The sequence below is a fragment of the Bubalus kerabau genome, chromosome 6 (assembly GCF_029407905.1).
Source record: "Bubalus kerabau isolate K-KA32 ecotype Philippines breed swamp buffalo chromosome 6, PCC_UOA_SB_1v2, whole genome shotgun sequence".
NCBI lineage: Eukaryota > Metazoa > Chordata > Mammalia > Artiodactyla > Bovidae > Bubalus > Bubalus kerabau.
In genome coordinates, this window is record NC_073629.1 from 11,186,043 (window position 1) to 11,203,343 (window position 17,301).

Consider the following 17,301-nt stretch of genomic DNA (forward strand, 5'->3'; position numbering starts at 1 on the left):
TGTCCATGGGATTCTCCAGGCAAGAATACTGGAGTGGGTAGCCATTCCCTTCTCCAGGGAGTCTTCTTGACCCAGGAATCGAACCCAGGCAGATTCTGTACCATCTGAGACACCAGGGAAGCCCATCTGTTATTACACACATGCATCTAACATGGACATGGGTTCTAACAGGTTTAGACAGACAGATGCGCACACACATGGGGATTAGGACTACGCTGAGGAAAAAGCCTCAGAGATGACTCCTGGAAAGTGGCTTTAGAATTATCTTGCTAGGTTCCCTGAGCTAAGTAAGGTCCTCCAGGACGCTTCTCTCCTCCACTGCTCCCCCTCCCCCCACCACCCTGATCTCTAAGCAAAGCCAACAGGAAGACAGAAGGCATATAGAAGGCAGAGAGGAATGCTGGATGGGCCAGGCAGAGAGGAGTCATGCTCTCAGTTCATCTTCACTCTTCTCTGTTTTTCTCACTGCAGCAGCATCTCTTCTTTCTTTACTAGCTAAGCCATGTCTTCTAGCTTTTTTTTTTTTTTTAAGGTTTAGCTGCTGTCCTCAAATTCTGGTCCCCTTGCTCTTGCCCTTTGAGATGGCAGTAACCCCACACCTCAAGAAAACATCTGTGTGCCCCGAGGATGTTTGTACATCATTCACTTTCTCTCTAGGCCAGCCAGAGAAGCAGACGCTGACAGCAAAGTCTGGTGTGAAATGTCTCTCTCTCTCCATTCTCCTCCTTCTCCTTTACGTCCCCAGACAAAATAAGAAACCACCAGCTTCATAAAATAAAAACAGCGTAGACTTTAATTCAGGTTGACAAGTGGGCAGAGAGCTAGGATTTGCCTCCAAGGGTGTCCAGATGAGAAGTCTGTGTTGTAGGCAGAGGCAGGGAGGGTGGGGAGGTGCGAGTGGCCTGGTAGCACACCCAGGCAAGGAGCAGGGGTGTAGCCACGCAGTGCAATATTGCCAGGGCTTCTGCCACATCCAGCAGCATGTCCAGGGCCTGCTGGGCCGGACATGTTGACACCACTATGGCCTTGGACCTCACTAGGGAGTCCAATCCCAGAACCATGCCCTGAGGCCACCAAAAAATGAACCAGACCCACAGGACATCAAACCATGGGCACGGTGCCCTGCCCAGCGCCATCTTCAGCCCCTTGGTTCCCAACAAACCCAGTGGCAATAAGACAAAGATGGCAAAGCAGGCTGCAGCGTGTATGTACCGCAACGTTTCCCACTCCCCGCTGAAGGTCATGGTGCAGCGTCCTTGGGAAGTGTCACTGCCCAGCACGACTGGCAGTGACAGGAGGGCAGCCACTCCCCAAAGTCCCACAGTGACCCCCAGCCTGAGGCCTGGGACTTGGCCTGCACCCAGCTGGGGGCCCAGGCAGGCATGGTACCCTATCAGCAGAGCTTGAGCAAAGGCTGAGCCATAGGCGACCAAGTGAGCCAGGTGGCACAGGAAGGTGATGAAAGCCCCACTGAGCTCCCGTGCCAGGATGGGCACCACGATGCTGAAGAGGGCACTGCCCACGGCCAGTTGCACCAGGGTAGACCTGTCCTGGTAGAGCTGCCAGCGGAACAAAGGTCTGAGAAGAGCATAGAGGATGGTCCCACTAGCCAGGATGCCCAGGACGCTGACAAGGATGAAGAAGGGCAGTGAGGAGTAGTTGAGCAGTGGGCAGGAGTGGCAGGGCGCAGCTGCTTCCACGTCGGTCTCATTATAGTCTGGATAGTAGTCCTCCGGAAAGTCACTCAAAAATTCTTCTTTAAAGGCCAACATGGTGGAATTGTCATCAGCCACCTGGAGGACATCCCCAAAGGGACAATCAGAGCATCCAGCTATCCCTCTGAAGGGGATCCTGGGAGCTGAGGGCAGGAGGTAGGGAGAGAAGGGCAGGGGGAAAGTGGGGGCTGCAAGAGCTGGGTGCAGGGGAGAGGGTGGGAGTGGACAAGACTGAGCAACTCAGGAGGAGCCAAGAGTCATAGGAAAGCAAGGGACGGGGAGTGGACAGGCCTGGGAGAGAGGAGCAGGTCTGGATGAAACTGACAGAGATGAATGAGGAGGCAAAGAATGGGGGACCCTGGACACGGGGAGAAGAAGAGGACAAGGAAAATGAGGGAAGGGACAAGAGATGAGAGAAGGAGTGAGGTATAAGACCCGAGGGGCAGACAGAAGGGGTGGTAGGAGGCAGAGAGGGAGGGGCTGTGGGCTCAGCCCCACACTCACCGGGTTAAGACAGTTCCCCATGACGCTGCTGGGAGCAGGGCGGGCAGAGAGATGGGCTGGGGTAGTTCTGTCAGTGGCTGTGGTTCCAAGATAAGCGCCAGGGACTAATGAAGGCCATCAGCCCTGGGCAGGGCCATGGGGCGGGCAGTGCATTCAGGAAGTGCTTACCCCACGCCCACCGCCTGTCTGAGCCCCAGGACCACTTATGGCACTGACCCCAGGGGCTTCCTGTTTTGAGATTGGAGTCTGCTGGTGAGGACCCACACTCCGGAAAGGAAAAAGGTGGGGACCGTGTTTTTCTGAAGGTGGAAAGGGAGGATGAGAAGCCAGGGGGCTTTCCAGCACAAAGGGATTCTTCAAGCACAAGGAAGGAAGGAAGAGGGGGCCAGAGGTAAAGTGTGAGATGGTGATAAAAGATGTGCTGGGAAACTGGAGGGAAAGGGCAGCTGATGGCTCTCACCATTTCTCCATCCCCTTGAACTTGATCCAAGGAAAGATAGTTCAAAAGCGACGTGCTTGTGGGAGAGGGTGTTAGTGGTGCTTGTCGGCTGGATCCATGTGATGCCGGCAACCTGAGCGGTATGTGTTCGGGCGGGGGCTCCTTGTGTATCATTCATGGTGTAGGAATGTACTTATCTTTATGCATGGCTGTATGTTGTGTGTCATATCTGAGTGCTAGGTTTTGGGCTGAGTGCTAGGTGTCTGGGCGTGTGTGCTACTCTCTGGGTCTGGGTGTTTTGGTGTGACAGGAGGGAAGGCTAGGGGGCAGCTGTAGAGGTTGTATAATGAAGCTGCTTCAGGGAGCAATTGGGCATTTGCCCAGCCACCTATGGGCACAGTAAATGCGTCTTCCGTACCAAGCGGAACACATGATGTGACAAGTTAAAGCAGGCTCTGGGGGACAATGCGATAGCATACTTTAAAATGGGACTGTTGCCTATGGGGCAATCTCTATTCACATTTCTGTTGGGGGATATAAAAGTCCTGGAAATGCGACATTGTCCTGGCATCTTAGCAAGATGTAAAGTTTCTTGTGGTGGGGAGAGCGGTTTCTCACCAGCATCCTGCAGGAGGATGCCCCTAAATGGACATTTCTGCCCTCTGGTGAGCCGTCCCCTCACCACCCCGATTCTCACATGACTTCTGCTCTTTTGTCCCCCACCCACCCCTACCTTGCATTTTATTTCCTCACTGGGGGACGCTTAGTCTGGACACGGGGAAGGGTGACTCATAGAGCATCCGAGTTGGAACAATACAGAGGGTTAGTTAGGTGATACTACATTTGTCCAAGGCGCTGGGTGTCATAGCGCTAATTCTGCCAAGTCCTCCTCCCCACTCACTCAGGGGCGGCTGGAGGTGGAAGCAGAGGCGCAGAGGAATGGTCACCTTGCCAGGATGGTCTCCTTTCTCCCGGGACACTAGCTTCAGCTTCAGGTTCAACATGAAGAGGATTGAAAAGGGAGTTTGGGGGTCTGTTGAAGCGATCCTGGGATGGTGCCGGAGGTCTCCTTTTTTTCCAGCACGGCCTGGCAGAGGACAGTGGGGAGCAGTCAGGTACCCCACCCAACACTGGAATGTAAGGACCTGGTCAAAGGGCACGAAGGAACGCTCTTCTCTCCCACAGAAGAGTTCTGTCATTTCCATACAAGACGCCCTAGAGAGAGCGGCCTGGCAAGGCACACACCACCCTTGGAGGCAGCAGGTGCAGAACAGCCCTTACACACACGCATCCCAACAGGAGCAAGAGTGGCAAGAAGGAGGCAGCCCAAGGACACGGATAATCCAGATATATTGAGGGTGGCCCCTCTGAGATCAGCACAGGAGAGTTAGAAAGATTATAAAGATACACGGTGCCTCCCTGCTCCCTGGCCCGCCCCCCACCCCCAGACAGACACACACAGCACAACGCCCGTTTCCCCCCGCCCCCCGGTACAAATATGGCTTCTGTGTAATATGGACAGAGTGGTTCAGCTCAAAGAGGAAGAGTCATTTTCCCAAAAGCGGGTGCTGGGAGGCAGGGAGCCCACAGGCCTGGGGCCCTAGGCTGCCTTGCTGCTGTAAGAGGAGGGGGCCCAGGGCCCTAACCAGCGGCTGGAAGATTCACGACAGTATTACCTGAACTGAAGGGGGTGGGCAGACCTGCTGGCTGCAGCTGCCCCCACTTTGCACGCCCCTGGGTTGCCAGGACAGCAGGACATGCTGGAGGAGGGTGAGAGGGGTGCCAAGGGGCACCCTGGGTCTGAGGCGGGGCGGCCGGTGGGCGAGGAGGGCGCGTGGCCTCGTTTCCATGGCAACCGGCTTGGCCACAAGGAAGACAGAAAATCAAAAGCAGGGATGGAATGGAGATGGGAAGGAGACAGGCGGTTTTGCTCCTAGCCCTCAACACACCAGGTACAGACTATGGGGACAAGAAGTGACAGCGGTCATTCCAGGGTCAGCGCCAGCGGGAGGCCTGAGGGATGCATAGCAAAGGCTTTGGCACTGACTCCGTGGCTCCGAGAAGGGGAAACGGAGGCAGAGGTTGAACGCCCTGTGTTTCAGGGAGAGATGAGATGGACGACTGAGCAAAAACACACCCTGGGACTGTTTTCTCCATAACAGATGGGTGCTGGGATTGGCATGGAAATACCAGGAAGGAGCTACATCCCAGGTGAGGTACACAGCCTGCCTAGGGACCGTCAGCTCCCACAGCCCTCCTCCGCATGCCCCGCAGCCCCCCACCTGCCGAGGAGCACCTCTGCCTCTCACTCACATACACATGTGCACAGACACACGGACACACACAGACACACACATTACTACTCCCTTCGTTTGGGCAGGAAACAGCTCAGTGCAGTGAAGCTCCTTTTAGTATTTTTGTTGTTCTGTCTGCCTGGCTGCTGAGGGAGGGAGGGAGGGCTTGGGGAACAGGATGGGGTAGAGGGCAGCACAAGCCAGGGAGGCGAAGTTGTTGAGCAGTGCCTAAGACAAGTGGTTGCCGTGCAACAGTCCAGGGCTCCAGCGAGAGAGAGTCAGGGGCCCCCGGCGGGGAAGCAGATGCAGTTTAGGGCCCAGAGCAGCGCCTCCCCCGCAGCTGCTAGAGCAAGGAGGGGCTGCCTTGTTCTGCTATCCCCCAAGGGTGGTTCCACGGAAAAGGGCCTGGCTTCATTCACCATAGGGGCCTGGTGGTGGGGCGAGGGGCCAGAGAGGGCCATCTCTGCCATCCTTTCTCTCCAAATCTGCCCTTCCTGCAGGGACCCGCATCCTCCCACGTGGGGAAGCCCTGGGCCCCCACGTGGCTGCATGCCACCTGAAGGTCACATCTCCTGGGGTGCCCCCATTCACTCCTTTCCTGTTAGGGTGGGGGAGGGGCGTCAGATGGTACCTTCTCTGTGCAGAGCTCAAGGTGGGCGACTTACAGAGGAAAAGCCACCTCCGTGCCTCCTGCTCACAACCTCCCCAACCCCGGAGAAATCCAGGAAGAGGCTCTCATGATGGAGGGCTGGTGAGAGCCCCCCACCAAACTGACCCAGCTCCTTCCTGCCCTAACCCTCTCCTCATCCTCCTCCTAACACTCCAGGTTTTCTGTTTGTGTTTTTTTTTTTTTTTTTTTGCTTTCCTCACCCCAGGGCCCCTGCCCCTCCAGCCTGGAAACGGATTTGATTTGGGATTGTTACAAAAATAATAATAACCCAAACGCAGAGAAGCCACGGAAAGGGCTGAGGGCAACCCTCCCTCCCCACCCGCCCTCCCCATTCCAAACCGAGTACAAAACCGCACCCAAAGCAGACATTCTGTACAGGGGGGTGGGGGAGGGGCTGGGGAGCAAGCGGGAGGGGCGGCCCTGGGGTCGCTCTGTACAAGTCCAGGTTGGTGATGGCCCCAGACGTCCCCATGGGGTCCCTGGGGGCGCCCCTAGATGAAATATTCCTTCTTGTCGTCCCCGCCCGACTGCCCGCCTTCTGCATTGATGATGGCTGTGTCCGCATCTGGGGCATCGTCGGAGCCTTTTGCCTCGTGTGTCAGGTAGGTTCCTGGGGAGAGAGAAGAGGCTCCTTCTTTCAGGAGCAGTTTCCGAATCTCGGAGGCCCCCCTGTCCACTTTCCCACCCACTCACCCACACCTTGCTTCTGTAACTTTTCTCCTACCTAGAGCTTTCTTCTTCCCCACCTGCCCTAATTAGCATCTTGCTGCTGATATCTCTCACCTAAACACACTACTAAGAATTGATGAAGCCTGCTTTTAGTCTCATCTATAACACAGGCCAAAAAAAAAAAAAGTGTGTGTTATGTGTGTGTATATGTGTGCGTGTATGTGTGTATACACATGTGTGTGCTCATATCGTGGTAACAGGGAAGCTGCATTGTCGGCTCCATGACAGCGCTGCTGAGATCTGGCTAGCATCTGACCAGTCCACAGAGTCAGGCTGCTGGCCAGGGATTTCCCTGGGTGTTCAGTGGTTAAGATTCTGTGCTCCCAATGCAGGGGACCTGGGTTCAATCCCTGGTCAGGGAACTAGATCCTACATACCACAGCTAAAAAGATTTCATGTGCTGCAATGCAACTAAGACCCAGGCGGCTAGCTTACAAGAAATAACAGAGGGCTAAATCTGAGAGGAAGGCATATGAGGAGAGGGGAGGAAGAGACGGCAGAGATACAAGCTGTTGCTGCTGCTGCTAAGTTGCTTCAGTCGTGCTCGACTCTGTACGACCCCATAGACGGCAGCCCACCAGGCTCCCCCATTCCCGGGATTCTCCAGGCAAGAACCCTGGAGTGGGTTGCCATTTCCTTCTCCAATGCATGAAAGTGAAAAGTGAAAGTGAAGTCGCTCAGTCGTGTCCGACTCTTAGCGATCCCATGGACTGCAGCCCACCAGGCTCCTCCACCCATGGGATTTTCCAGGCAAGAGTACTGGAGTGGGGTGTCATTGCCTTCTCCGAGAGATACAGAGAGGAGAGAAAAGGAAAGGGATGGTATGGGGTTAAGGAGTGAGGAGCTCAAAGGACAAAAAACACGAGGCTGAACCGAAAGGAGCAAAGTGCAGGAAGAAACAGGAGGGAGATGCAGAGTTCCGGCAGTTCTGTCTGGAAGCAGCCCTGGAAGCAGAGCGGCATGGGAGCAGCAGCTGACTGAGTGGGAAGGTTTGACTTTACTTGGATGATCACCAAGTGATCAGGCTTGACTATGGGGCTGGCGGTGCTCAGTTATCACAGGTTGGCTGTGTTCTTTCCTCCCACCAACGCTCCAAGGGTTTCGGACACTCTAGCTCACTGAGACCCCGAAGGCCCTTCCTTCAGCCCGCTCCTACCCTGCCTGCCCCTGATGATCTCCCTGTCCACTCTCAAGTCCTCCTGATGCTCCTTCGTGCCTCTGACCTTTGTGTCGGATCAAGTAGTGACCGAGGAAGATGAGCAGGATGAGCAGCAAGAAGACAATGAAAGCCACGATCCCTCCAATGATGGCGTGGTAGGTGCTGGAGGACGAGGGCACCGGGCTGGGGTCTGCGGGGAGACGGGAGTGCACAGTCAGATCTGGGAAGAGCCTGTGCCTTACCGCGTGTCTGACCAGGCCATGGAGCAACTTACACCACAGAGAGAACGGAGCGGCATCATCCAGCAAAAGGGACATGTCTCACTTTACACCTAGTTTCTTACACAGTATCTGAAACATAGTACGTGTTTTGAAAAATGTATTCAAGCATAAATAGATATATGCTCATATTTAACCTTCTGAGTTCGTGAACATGAAGCCTGACCTTGGTCAAAGATCAACACTTTGATCTCTACATCATTTCTCATCTTCTCTCTCTGTCGGTGTCTTTCTTTGAATTTCTGGGTTATCAGGATATTCTTTCCCTATCCCCCATACCCTCTTACCTCCTGTCTGCTTGGTATTCTGAGCTGGCTTTTCTAGGGGGGCTTCTCAACCTAATCACGCATTGTTCTTATTTCATATTGGAAAGGAGCAGTGAAATAAATGTTGGAGACAGGAATAGGCACGTGGACTGTGGATAGACGGTGGACTGTGATTCCCTGTATAAAGAAAAGTGTTCCTTCTTGTCAGGGAGTTTAGAGTTCCAGCAAGACCCAATCTTCCTCTCATCAGAAAGGTCTGGGGTTCCATCTTCACTTCTTCACCATCCAAAGGTTTGTGGGAAGGACAAAGACTGAACTTCTTCCTCCCAGTTCTGATGGTCTCTGTCATCAGATATAGAGAATCTGTCCTCCACAGCTGTGTCTATAGAGGACAGATTCCCAAGCACAGGCTTGGCCAGGCATGCCAAGGAGAGCCGCGGTCACAGTCAGAGCCCCACAGGTCTGAGGAGGCCGTGTGCACGCCTGGGACACAGTTCTGATGTGTCCAAAATTATACGAGCTCTAGTTAAGGCTCTCCCACCCATGGGAGAGCTATTATTATTATTATTTTTTTTTATAGATTCACTTTGAGTCTTGATGCCTCATTGACTTCTTGTATATTTTCCCTCTCCTACCTTATGTCTCCTCTGGCTTGACTGGGCCAGTTTTTTAGCTCCTTGCCTGTCTCCACCTTATTTGGGGGAAAAAAAAAAAAAAATTATGCTCTGGTTTTTATGCTCTGCTTGGGAGGGAGGGAGAAGAAGGTCCCTGCGGCCCTATGATAGGAGGGGTGGGTGTGATGGTTCAAACTGGAGGACACACAGTGAGATTATCCACTGTTCCTTTCCCCTACCTCCAAGAGAATGTGAGATACAATCTGTATTAAAAATCAATTCTAGATAATTATCCCAAAGACTGTAAGAATGAAAATTCCCTAGGAAAGCCTAGGTTGGCACGGCGAAAATGACCTCTGAGTTCATTACAGGTTGGTGTCTCTAGGTATAACTCCCATTTAATTTCACTCCAGGTAATTGGAAGTCAACCCAGTTTGGAGTTCTCCCTGGAGGCAGATGCAGTAACTAACTCTACCACCAGGCGTCAGCACTGGAAGCAGACCCGTCAGAGAGGACTGGGCTTCTAGCACAGAGTGGCGGGATCAGCAAGAGACCAACCGCAGGGGCACAGGAACTTTCCTTCTCTGCCAATGGTCATCAGAGTTGGTCTGGAGAGATCTGGGGGCAGACACAGAACCTCGGTGCATTGTCCTTGCTCCTGGCACCCTGCAATAGCTTTGTTCGTTGTGCCGAGGCAGCTCCTGCGTTGCTGAGGTTTGCCCCTGGAGTCCCAAGACCTCCGGTCTCTTATCCCTGGGAGGCCTGATTGCCATCTCCACACTGCTTTAATGGACATTTCATGTAAGGGAGTCTCTGATGTTCCCCTGACAATGCATTTCCCCTATTGTGAGGAAAGCCTGAGTTTCTAGCGGGACTCAGCGTTACTATGTGCGGCCTGCTCCGTTGCTTCAGTCGTGTCCGACTCTTTGCGACCCTAAGGACTGTAGCCCGCCAGGCTCCTCTGTCCATGGGATTCTCTAGACAAGAACACTGGAGTGGGCAAGAATACCGGAGGCCATTTCCTCTTTTTCTGAACCCCTGTCTCTTACACTTCCTGTATTGGCAGGGAGGTTCTTTACCACTAGCACCAGCTGGGAAACCCCCATTGTTATTGGGGGGCAGGGGCTCTTCAAAAAGCCCTTCATAAAGAGGCCTAGCCTGTCACTTTTCTTGAAGCTGAATTTTGCAGTCACACCTTTGGGAAGAAGTTCAGAGAAGGAACATCATCTGGTCTCTCTAGACGATATGGCATTTGAGAAAAAGATTCTAACTATCTCTCCGCATAGTACAAATTTATCTCTGTTTTCCGCATGGATTCTCTATAGCATGTCAAAGATCCTCAGCAAAGGAGATGGCAGCAGCAGCATGCATCCTGTATTAGTCACAGGAGAAGTGACTCTGAGGATAGCCCTGCTGCAAAGGCAGATGCCTCTACACGCACACATGAGTGACTCTGGGGGCTGGGCACACAATTCTTATTCTTGTTGCCAGGTGAGTGCAAAGATTGAAGGATGGTATCACCTGGGTCATCGCTGCTAAACAAAGGCAGATGAAAGTCCAGCATCCCATCAATTTTTCCTTATTCCACATCCAAGAGTGGACCCGGAGCCTGAGTCCTCGGGCCCTCCAGTGGTGGACTGTTGCCCCCCTAGTCCACTCCCAGCCACGGTCTGGGGAGGCTATCAGGAGACGGAAAGATCAGAGGACCAGAAGGCAGAGGAGAGGAGAAGAGGTCTGCTGGACGAGAGCTAGGAGGGCTCACCGTTCACGTTGAGAGTGTAGTAAGCCTTGTAGCTGCCCATGTTACTGGTGGCCGTGCAGCCGTAGGTGCCACTGTCGCTCTTGTTGAGGAAGGGGAAGATCAGGGCGCTCTCCTGGGCCATCTTCAGCGGTGGTACACTGCCCTCCTTCTCCCACACGTACTGCTGGGGGCTGTGGAGGCAGAGAAATCCGGAGTGTTCAGGAAAGAGCAGGGCAGGGAGCTAAAGGAGGAGAAAACAAAACTGCAAACAGGGAAGTCAAGGACAGCGTGATGGGGGCTTGAGCAGTTCAAGGGGCCAGAGACACTGAGCTGCTCAGGGGGATGGGAAGGTGACCCTTTGAGGCCCAGCCTGGGGACAAGGGAGACTGCCGAGCTCGTATCTAACTGTGGCTTGGTTCCTTACAGGAACCTCAGGGGCTCAGTCGGGGAGCGGCCCCTGCCCACTTCTGCTGCTTTGCAGGAGAAACAGAAGATGGGCCTGGTTCGATAGTGTCAAGGAAAACGAGAGGCTCAGATAGCACGAAGGAGACAGGAAGACTTGAGGTGAAGTCTTTGTGTGCAGAGGTGTGTAAAAGTGCAGGAAACGGATCCTCTTACACGGGATTGCCACGTCCCTCACAGTGGAGCAACAGCTTTTGGCCCTCGCGAGGATGTGGAGGGTCTGGCCTTATCTTCGCTGTCGGTGTGTCTGCAGAGAAGGAAATGGTGTCAACGTGAAACTCTCATGCCATTTAGACTGCCTCCATCTCAAAACCATTCAGTTATGCATGTCAGCATCCACCTCTAAAGGCCTAGGAGCCCAAGAGGCTGTGCATCCAAGGCCACCCCACCCCTGCCTCTGTGAGCAAAGACTACGACTGCCATTGGATGTACAAAAACTCTGGAAAAGTAGGGTCATGTCTGTCCTTACTAGGGACCCAAGGGATGTCTTAACAAGAGAGCTGAGCAGGGGAATCACGGGATCACCTGTGCCTAGCACATAAATGGGACTTAATACATATTTTTGACAGAAAAAATAAATTGATCACTGATTGAGCTCACAGTCTCTCCATCCTCTCTGCAAGGAAGTTTAAACAGGAAGCACTGCTATAACACAAAGCATCATTTTTTGGGGGCCAGTCCAAAAATGAAGCGAGAGCTTGGAAAGAGCAAGAGATGGGGGTCATATTTTGGCTACAAAAAGGCACTGACACAGTGTAGAATGGCTCTGGGAAGGAATAATGGCAGCTGCCACCAGTGCCGAAGGGCTGCTTAGGAGGCTGGGTCCAGATGGCCGCACAGAACAATACAACCAGATGCCGGTTTAGAACAACAGATAAAGAGGCCGAGCTCCCCCTAAGGATAGAGCCAACCTTAACAACCGGTTAATGAACGTGTTTCAGTCCAATCAAACGGGACAAAGAGAATCAGGCCAGGTAAGAGAATGGTGCTCCGGGGCCCCGCAGCCAGAGAAACCTCCAGTGTGGTGCCTGGAGTGTAGCATTTGTTGACTGACTGCTGATCACACGGAAGCCAAAAGGGTCCCTGGAGAGTGACTGCCAGATGGTCTGGTACCTAACAGAGAAGTGTCTGGGACTCAGACACGAGAGGGCCTTCTTCGGCCCTGGCCAGGGGTCAGGACAAGAAGCTCAAGGTCAGGGGCTTTACACTCGGAACTAATAATCAGAGGAACAACTTAGAGCAATATAGACCTTTGAAGTTTGCAAAGTTCTTTCATTATATACTATTTCATTTATTCTTATGAAAATTCACTGAAGGAGACAGGGGCCACTCTGAGATTAAATGCTTTGGTGAGAGTGACGCAGCTAGTCAGCAGGCCCGCAGTCACTGCTGGTCACCGCAGCTGGGCTCCAGGCTGTCTGCTTCCAGATGAGAAACTGCAGAGTGGACAGTGGACAGTGACGCCGCCCCAAACCTCACGTTCAAGTGTCAGCAATGGGTCTGGCAATTGATTCAAATAGCACTGGAGTCAGGCCTGGATCTTCCATAAGAAAGAGGTGAAGGGTCTGAGTTCTTTGAGAAAAGTACCCAGTCTTTAGAAAAGTTAGGACAAGAAATGCATTATTTTGTAACTCATTATCTTCTGCCTTTGTACTTTATTTTTTTTCCCCTTGATTTTTCTACTCCGAAAAGTTCTTTTTGAAAATCGCTAAATTTCCCACCTGTTTTCAAGGCAGATTCCATAAAGGGATGCGGATCTTAGAAAGGTTGGGAGGAGAGATTGTGACAGTGGCCATTTCAGGTCAGAATCCCTAAAATCATAGAGCTGGGGCAGATGGGGGGAATACTGGGGAAAATCTATGACTAATGATGCCAGAAAGAGTGGTTTTCCTACCATCTCTTTTCCTGAACTCAAGGTATGTTAGACCAAGAAGGAAGCCTTTGTGATCCATGTCCATCTTCTCATTTACCAAATAAAGAACCAAGCTCAATGGGTTAAGTTCCCTAACATCACTCGGCCAGGAAGCGGTGGAGGGGCAGATGAGAATCTGTGTCTCCTGACTCCTGATTTGCTACAGTTACTGCTATAATTTACAATTTAGATGCATAACACTGGCCTAACCCAGGAGATGGTAAATTTACCTATTGGGCCAAATCCCTCCAGCTACCGCTTTCTGTAAATAAAGTCTTATTGGAACACAGCTATGTTCACTAATTACATATGATCTATGGCTATTTTCCTGCAGCAACAACAGAGTTAATTAGTTGAGACAGAGGCTACATGGCCCTCAAAACCTAAAATGTTGACCATTGCTGGAAAAAGTTTAGTGACCGTTGGCCTACCACTGGCACATCTGTCTTATTTTTTCCCCCTATTTAGTTATCTGTGCCTGGTTCTTCATATACAGTCACCCACGCTTTTCTTTTTTCCTTGCATATGTGCTAAGTCACTCCAGTCGTGTCTGACTCTGTGCGACCCTATGGACTGTAGCCCACCAGGCTCTTCAGTCCATGGAAAGCCCATGGAGAGGGTTGCCAGGCCCTCCTCCAGGGGATCTTCCCAACCCAGGGATTGAATCCACGTCTCTTAAGTCTCCTGCACTGGCAGGTGGGTTCTTTGCCACCAGCGCCACCCGGGAAGCCCTTTCTTTTCCCCACTTCCCATCTTATACCAGATCCTCTTCACCCACAAGCCCATGACATACATAAAACTTCTATGCGTTGAGCAGTGGATCTGTCAGCTCCCTTTAGAGATTCATGGTTCACAGAGCACACGATGTCTGCGCCATCATCCTCCCGGGTGACCTGGAAGGTGACTGAGCTGCTGACAGTGAAGGTTTTGCCATTGGGATCTTCCTGTATTCGGGTAGATTCCCCTAGAGAGCAGAAACAGACACATGCACACACACACATAGACACAGAGTGGGCTCTACCATGCAGGGATTGTGTGGGCCCCACCGTAGACACACAGATGGTGCATCTCGACTTAGACAGACTTAGGAAGTTGTGAAATGGATATGTACACACAGGGAGGATGGAGGCCCCAACACACACACACACATTTGAACACAAGTGTACACAGAGTATCTATCATTCCCTTCTCTTCTACACCGTGGCTTATGTGCACTCATACAGACAGACAGACATGTACCCCTCCCTCCCTCTGTCCTCCCTGCTGCCCCAGCACCACCTCCTCCTATTGCCCCCAAGGCAGGAGGAACTTACCATGGAGCTCTTGGTCACCCTTTCTCCAGGTGAGCTGGGCTGCAGGTTTGCTCCCAGAAGACTGACAGCTTAAGGTGGTTGTATCCTTTTCCCGTAATGAAGACTTGTAGCCACTGATTATAGGCTTCTGTGGGATTCCTGCCACGAACAGGGGGTGGCCAGGATAGGAAGGAGAGGCACCCTCAGCTCTCCCTGCTGGGATGGACTCTCAGAGGGTTAGGATATCTGGGTTCTATTTTGGTTCCTGATGGGTAGAAGGCTAGAGAAATAATCTTCCTCTTTGATCTACTTCCTGAGGACCAGGAGGAAAGACCACCCAGAGGGAAAAGATACAGTGGTGGGAGATTTACTATACCTGAGATGATACATGACCCAACGCACTAAAGCACAACTGGGTGGCCACAGACATAGTGTGAGGCTCAGGGAAGCAAAGAAGGAAATTGAAACATGGGGTCAAGATGAGAGCATGCAGACAACGAGGGTGCTTGTCTTGGAAATCAAAATCATACACTGAACGTATTTCTCAGGTTTGTGTCACATCACACAGTCTTCGGAGGTAAGTGGAAGAGACACTAGTATCCTTTTGTTACAAGTTAGGAAATTCAGGCTCAAAGGGAGTTAAAGATTTGTCCCAGAGCAAACAGTAAGTAAAGGAGAAAAGATGAGAATTACACCCAGCACACTTTGCATTTCATTACATTGCAATATTAACACAGGCTGAACTTTCCAACATGCTTGGAGACTTGCTTGGCTCTAGGCTGCTTTAGAGGCCCACCCAGGGAGATCTGTTTGCAAGGAAGCACGCCGTGGAGACATCGGGGTTTGGGAGCCTCACCGAGCACGGTGACGAGGGACTTGGCAGTTCTCACGGGCATAGTGAAGATGGAGCAAGTGTATTCGCCCTCGTCAGCCAGGGCCACGTTGCTGATGCTGATGCTGAGCTCATGGGGTGTAGACTTAACCAGCTGAATCCGATTATCTCGAAGGGCTGGGGGAAATCGTGAGAATTGGAAGCAAGACTTTTACTGGCACTTTTCATCTTTATCTTCCAATCCCAGGCCAGTTTTTTTTTTTTTTTTTTTTTTTTCTGAGAAAGGGTCTAGCATGGTTTGGGGCAGGGAAAAAAAAAAACAAAACTGCTCCTGAGTTTGAGCAGTCTTTAGGATATTCAGTCCCTTTCCTAGGCCCTTGGGCTCAGTAGCCTCAGAGATACTCAGAAAAGTAGATTGGATGTGTGGGCTACCTTGGGGCAACACTGTCATCAGCTGTTTCTCCGGGCTCCTTTGGGGTGCCCTTTAGTTTGGGCAGGACCCTATAGGACCATGCATGACCTGGGTCAGAGCCATGATAATGAAGTTTCTCTGGAACCAGTGGAGGAGCCCATGGCCTGTTGATTCCCCAAATAGCTTCCCTTCATGTTTCTCAGCCTCTGGACTGCAGGGACATCTCCTCTCAGCTCTGCAGCCCCGTTCCTTAACCCATGGGAGGGAGATAACTCATAGGACGCTACCTCTCTTCTCCCCAAAGTAGAGAGTCTGCTGGGCAGGGTTAGACCACTGTAGGGATGAGTCCTCATGGTCTTTCACTTGGCACTTGAGCACCACGGTGCCACCAGCCACCACTGTCTCATCAGATGTCCAGGGCTGACTGTCTGCAGGAGTAGAAGAGGATTAGTTTCCAGACATGGTGCTGACCCCTCCACCCATTTCTGGGCTCAAGTCCACCTCATCTAATTATGACCATCCAAGGCCCACGTCTCTGTATTCTTTTTAACACATCACGGGGGAAGGAATAGGGGTGAGGGTGGGGGTAGGGGAGGACAGACCTTATTTCCTCTTGCTTTGAATGCACAGAAAAACAGTCTCTTGTTGAATATTTGCTGAATGAACTGACAGGGCCACAAACATGGAGAGGAATAAAGGCACCCAAAATCTACACATACCATTCCACATGTATCTTTTCTGATAGAGTGCTACCATTCACCTTTGAAAACACACATACAAATCTGTCATTCTCTTTTACCTTCCTGCCACCATCTAAATATGAGAGCAGGAACAGGAGAAGCAATTGTGACTAATAATCCCCAAACTAAAGGTGAAGAAAAGGCCAAGTCAGCCCTTGGGTTACACATTCATTTACACAAGAGGTAGCTGATAAAACTGCAAAATAAACAAACAAAAAAGATTAAAAAAACAAACAAACAAAACAGGAACATTTGGACACAGACTTCTCAATTCCTCCAACAATAACTTCCCTTTAGTCATCAGCTCCCTTAACATATTCCACTCGGTATCAGTGCCACTTCCCAAATCAACACACAAACCCAACTCACCATCCTGATGTTATTTTAAAGAAGAATGGATTAAAGCTTTCTCTTTAATGATGGAGGGACATGGTTTCTAATCCCTCTCTCCTTAGTCAAGTTAAACAAAAGAAGATAATAAGATAACATACAGATGAGGCCTTTGAATCCAAATATGCCTTCCAATCAGTTCGAGCTATGAGCCCCTCAGCCTGTGTAACACTTGCTTCCTTCACCCAATATTGTCCCATGTGCCCCCCAGCATGGACGGACTCCCAATACTGATTCCTTCATCTTCAGGTCTGACTTCCTAGGACCCAATAGCTCTGACCTTCCAGCTCTGATTTCTGAAACATCCACACAATTTCTTCTATCCTGCTAAGTTATTTAACTAGCAATGTCATCTCTGATTTGGAAACAAAGAAACATACTTCCTACACTCCCTAATTGAGCAATTAAAAAAAATCCCCACACTCCCTATGGCACCAACCGTATCCCTACTTTATCTGCTTTCTCTTATCTTTCTTGGTCCCCAGAGTTGCATTTTCAAGGACTATTCAATGAGCACTCCTGGCACAGAAGGGGCCCTGAGGAGTGAAAGTGGCACCTGCCAGCATTGACACCAAGTGCCAACAGCTCTGGGTGGCTGTCTCCAGAAGGGAGCCCAAAGCCTGGCTGGCAGTTTTAGCATTTAGAATCATAAAAATTAGGACAGACAGGGATCTTAAGGCTCATGGTATCCAATTCCCTCATTTTACAGATGGAGACAATGAGGCAATGTAGATGGAGTGATTGCTTCAGATCATGCCACTGATCGATGGTTCCAGTTAGGACTAGAATCCTCCTGACTCGCAAGGCAGTGCTCTTTTCTCTGGAATGCTCCTCGGGTAATCGCCTAACTTG

The 17,301-nt window shown here is 51.3% G+C and overlaps 2 protein-coding genes across 5 annotated transcripts in view; both read right to left on the minus strand.

Annotated features, from left to right (window-relative positions):
- Nucleotides 1-786: 786 nt before the first annotated feature.
- ACKR1 (atypical chemokine receptor 1 (Duffy blood group)) lies at nucleotides 787-3,998 on the minus strand. Its single transcript, XM_055586749.1, has 2 exons — nucleotides 2,220-3,998; nucleotides 787-1,793 (listed from the first exon to the last, which is right to left on the minus strand). Exons 1-2 carry the CDS (start codon nucleotides 2,238-2,240, stop codon nucleotides 822-824), a joined length of 993 nt encoding a protein of 330 aa, XP_055442724.1. The 5' UTR covers nucleotides 2,241-3,998; the 3' UTR covers nucleotides 787-821.
- Nucleotides 3,999-4,234: 236 nt separating this feature from the next.
- CADM3 (cell adhesion molecule 3) overlaps nucleotides 4,235-17,301 on the minus strand; it is a 32,595-nt gene continuing 19,528 nt past the window's right edge. For 3 of the 4 annotated variants that reach the window (XM_055583889.1, XM_055583891.1, XM_055583888.1), the window contains 8 exons: nucleotides 15,607-15,747; nucleotides 14,932-15,084; nucleotides 14,097-14,234; nucleotides 13,577-13,747; nucleotides 11,028-11,118; nucleotides 10,431-10,600; nucleotides 7,575-7,700; nucleotides 4,235-6,232 (listed from right to left, as the gene is read on the minus strand). In XM_055583889.1, coding sequence (XP_055439864.1) covers nucleotides 6,114-6,232; nucleotides 7,575-7,700; nucleotides 10,431-10,600; nucleotides 11,028-11,118; nucleotides 13,577-13,747; nucleotides 14,097-14,234; nucleotides 14,932-15,084; nucleotides 15,607-15,747 — 1,109 coding nt within the window. In that variant the 3' untranslated portion in view covers nucleotides 4,235-6,113. Of the gene's footprint in view, nucleotides 6,233-7,032; nucleotides 7,701-10,430; nucleotides 10,601-11,027; nucleotides 11,119-13,576; nucleotides 13,748-14,096; nucleotides 14,235-14,931; nucleotides 15,085-15,606; nucleotides 15,748-17,301 lie in introns of those variants that run through there. The other variant, XM_055583890.1, reaches the window with a different exon arrangement.

Bases quoted from the DNA above. Each gene is read 5' to 3' on its own strand.
- ACKR1 (XM_055586749.1), bottom strand. From the start codon at position 2,240: ATGGGGAACTGTCTTAACCCG. The intron at 1,794-2,219 runs GTGAGTGTGGGG...GATGTCCTCCAG, and splicing joins TGGGGAACTGTCTTAACCCG to GTGGCTGATGACAATTCCAC.